General features: G+C 32.0%; 1 protein-coding gene across 1 annotated transcript in view; it reads right to left on the reverse strand.

The window, feature by feature from the left end:
• Positions 1 to 385: 385 nt before the first annotated feature.
• EMH_0068660 (uncharacterized protein) overlaps positions 386 to 596 on the reverse strand; it is a gene marked incomplete at both ends in the record, with an annotated part of 888 nt that continues 677 nt past the window's right edge. Inside the window, one exon of the mRNA XM_013498782.1 lies at positions 386 to 594. Coding sequence (XP_013354236.1) covers positions 386 to 594 — 209 coding nt within the window. The remainder of the gene's footprint in view (positions 595 to 596) is intronic.

Genomic DNA, 596 nt, shown 5'->3' on the forward strand with positions numbered 1-596 from the left:
ATAAATAAATAAATAAATAAATAAATAAATAAATAAATAAGATGAATTGAGTTTGCAATAGAGTGTGTTTCTCCCTCTTTATATCAGCAAACAAACGAAGGCCCTACACCTTCTTTGTTTTTTGTTTTTGTTTTTGTTTTTTTTGTTTTGTTTTTGTTTTGTTTTAATTAAAATATTTATAATCTGTTGTTTTTATTTTTGTTTGTTTGTTTTATTTTTGTTTGTTTTTTTATTATATTGAGCGTTATCTTGTTTTCATGTTTTGGGGTGTATAGGCAGCTCCCTCTATTTTTATTTTTTACTTAGATAAATAACAACAAAATATATTTAATTATATTTTATAAAATAAAATATAATTAAATATATTTTCTTTTTTTTTATTTTTTTATTGCAAACGCCGCTGTCTTATTCTGCTGCATGCAGCAGCAGCAGCCCCCCCCTCGATTCGTCTTTTTCCTGTTGCTGCTGCTGTTTCTGTTGTTTGCTTCTCTTCTCTGCTGCTGCTGCGGCCATCACCTCTTGCTGCTGCTGCTGCTGCTGCAGTGGGGTGTACAGACACCGCAGCTCCATCCAAACGAGGTGGGGGGTTCAATTCC

Source organism: Eimeria mitis, genomic scaffold, assembly GCF_000499745.2.
Source record: "Eimeria mitis Houghton genomic scaffold, Emh_scaff3704, whole genome shotgun sequence".
Classification (NCBI taxonomy): domain Eukaryota; phylum Apicomplexa; class Conoidasida; order Eucoccidiorida; family Eimeriidae; genus Eimeria; species Eimeria mitis.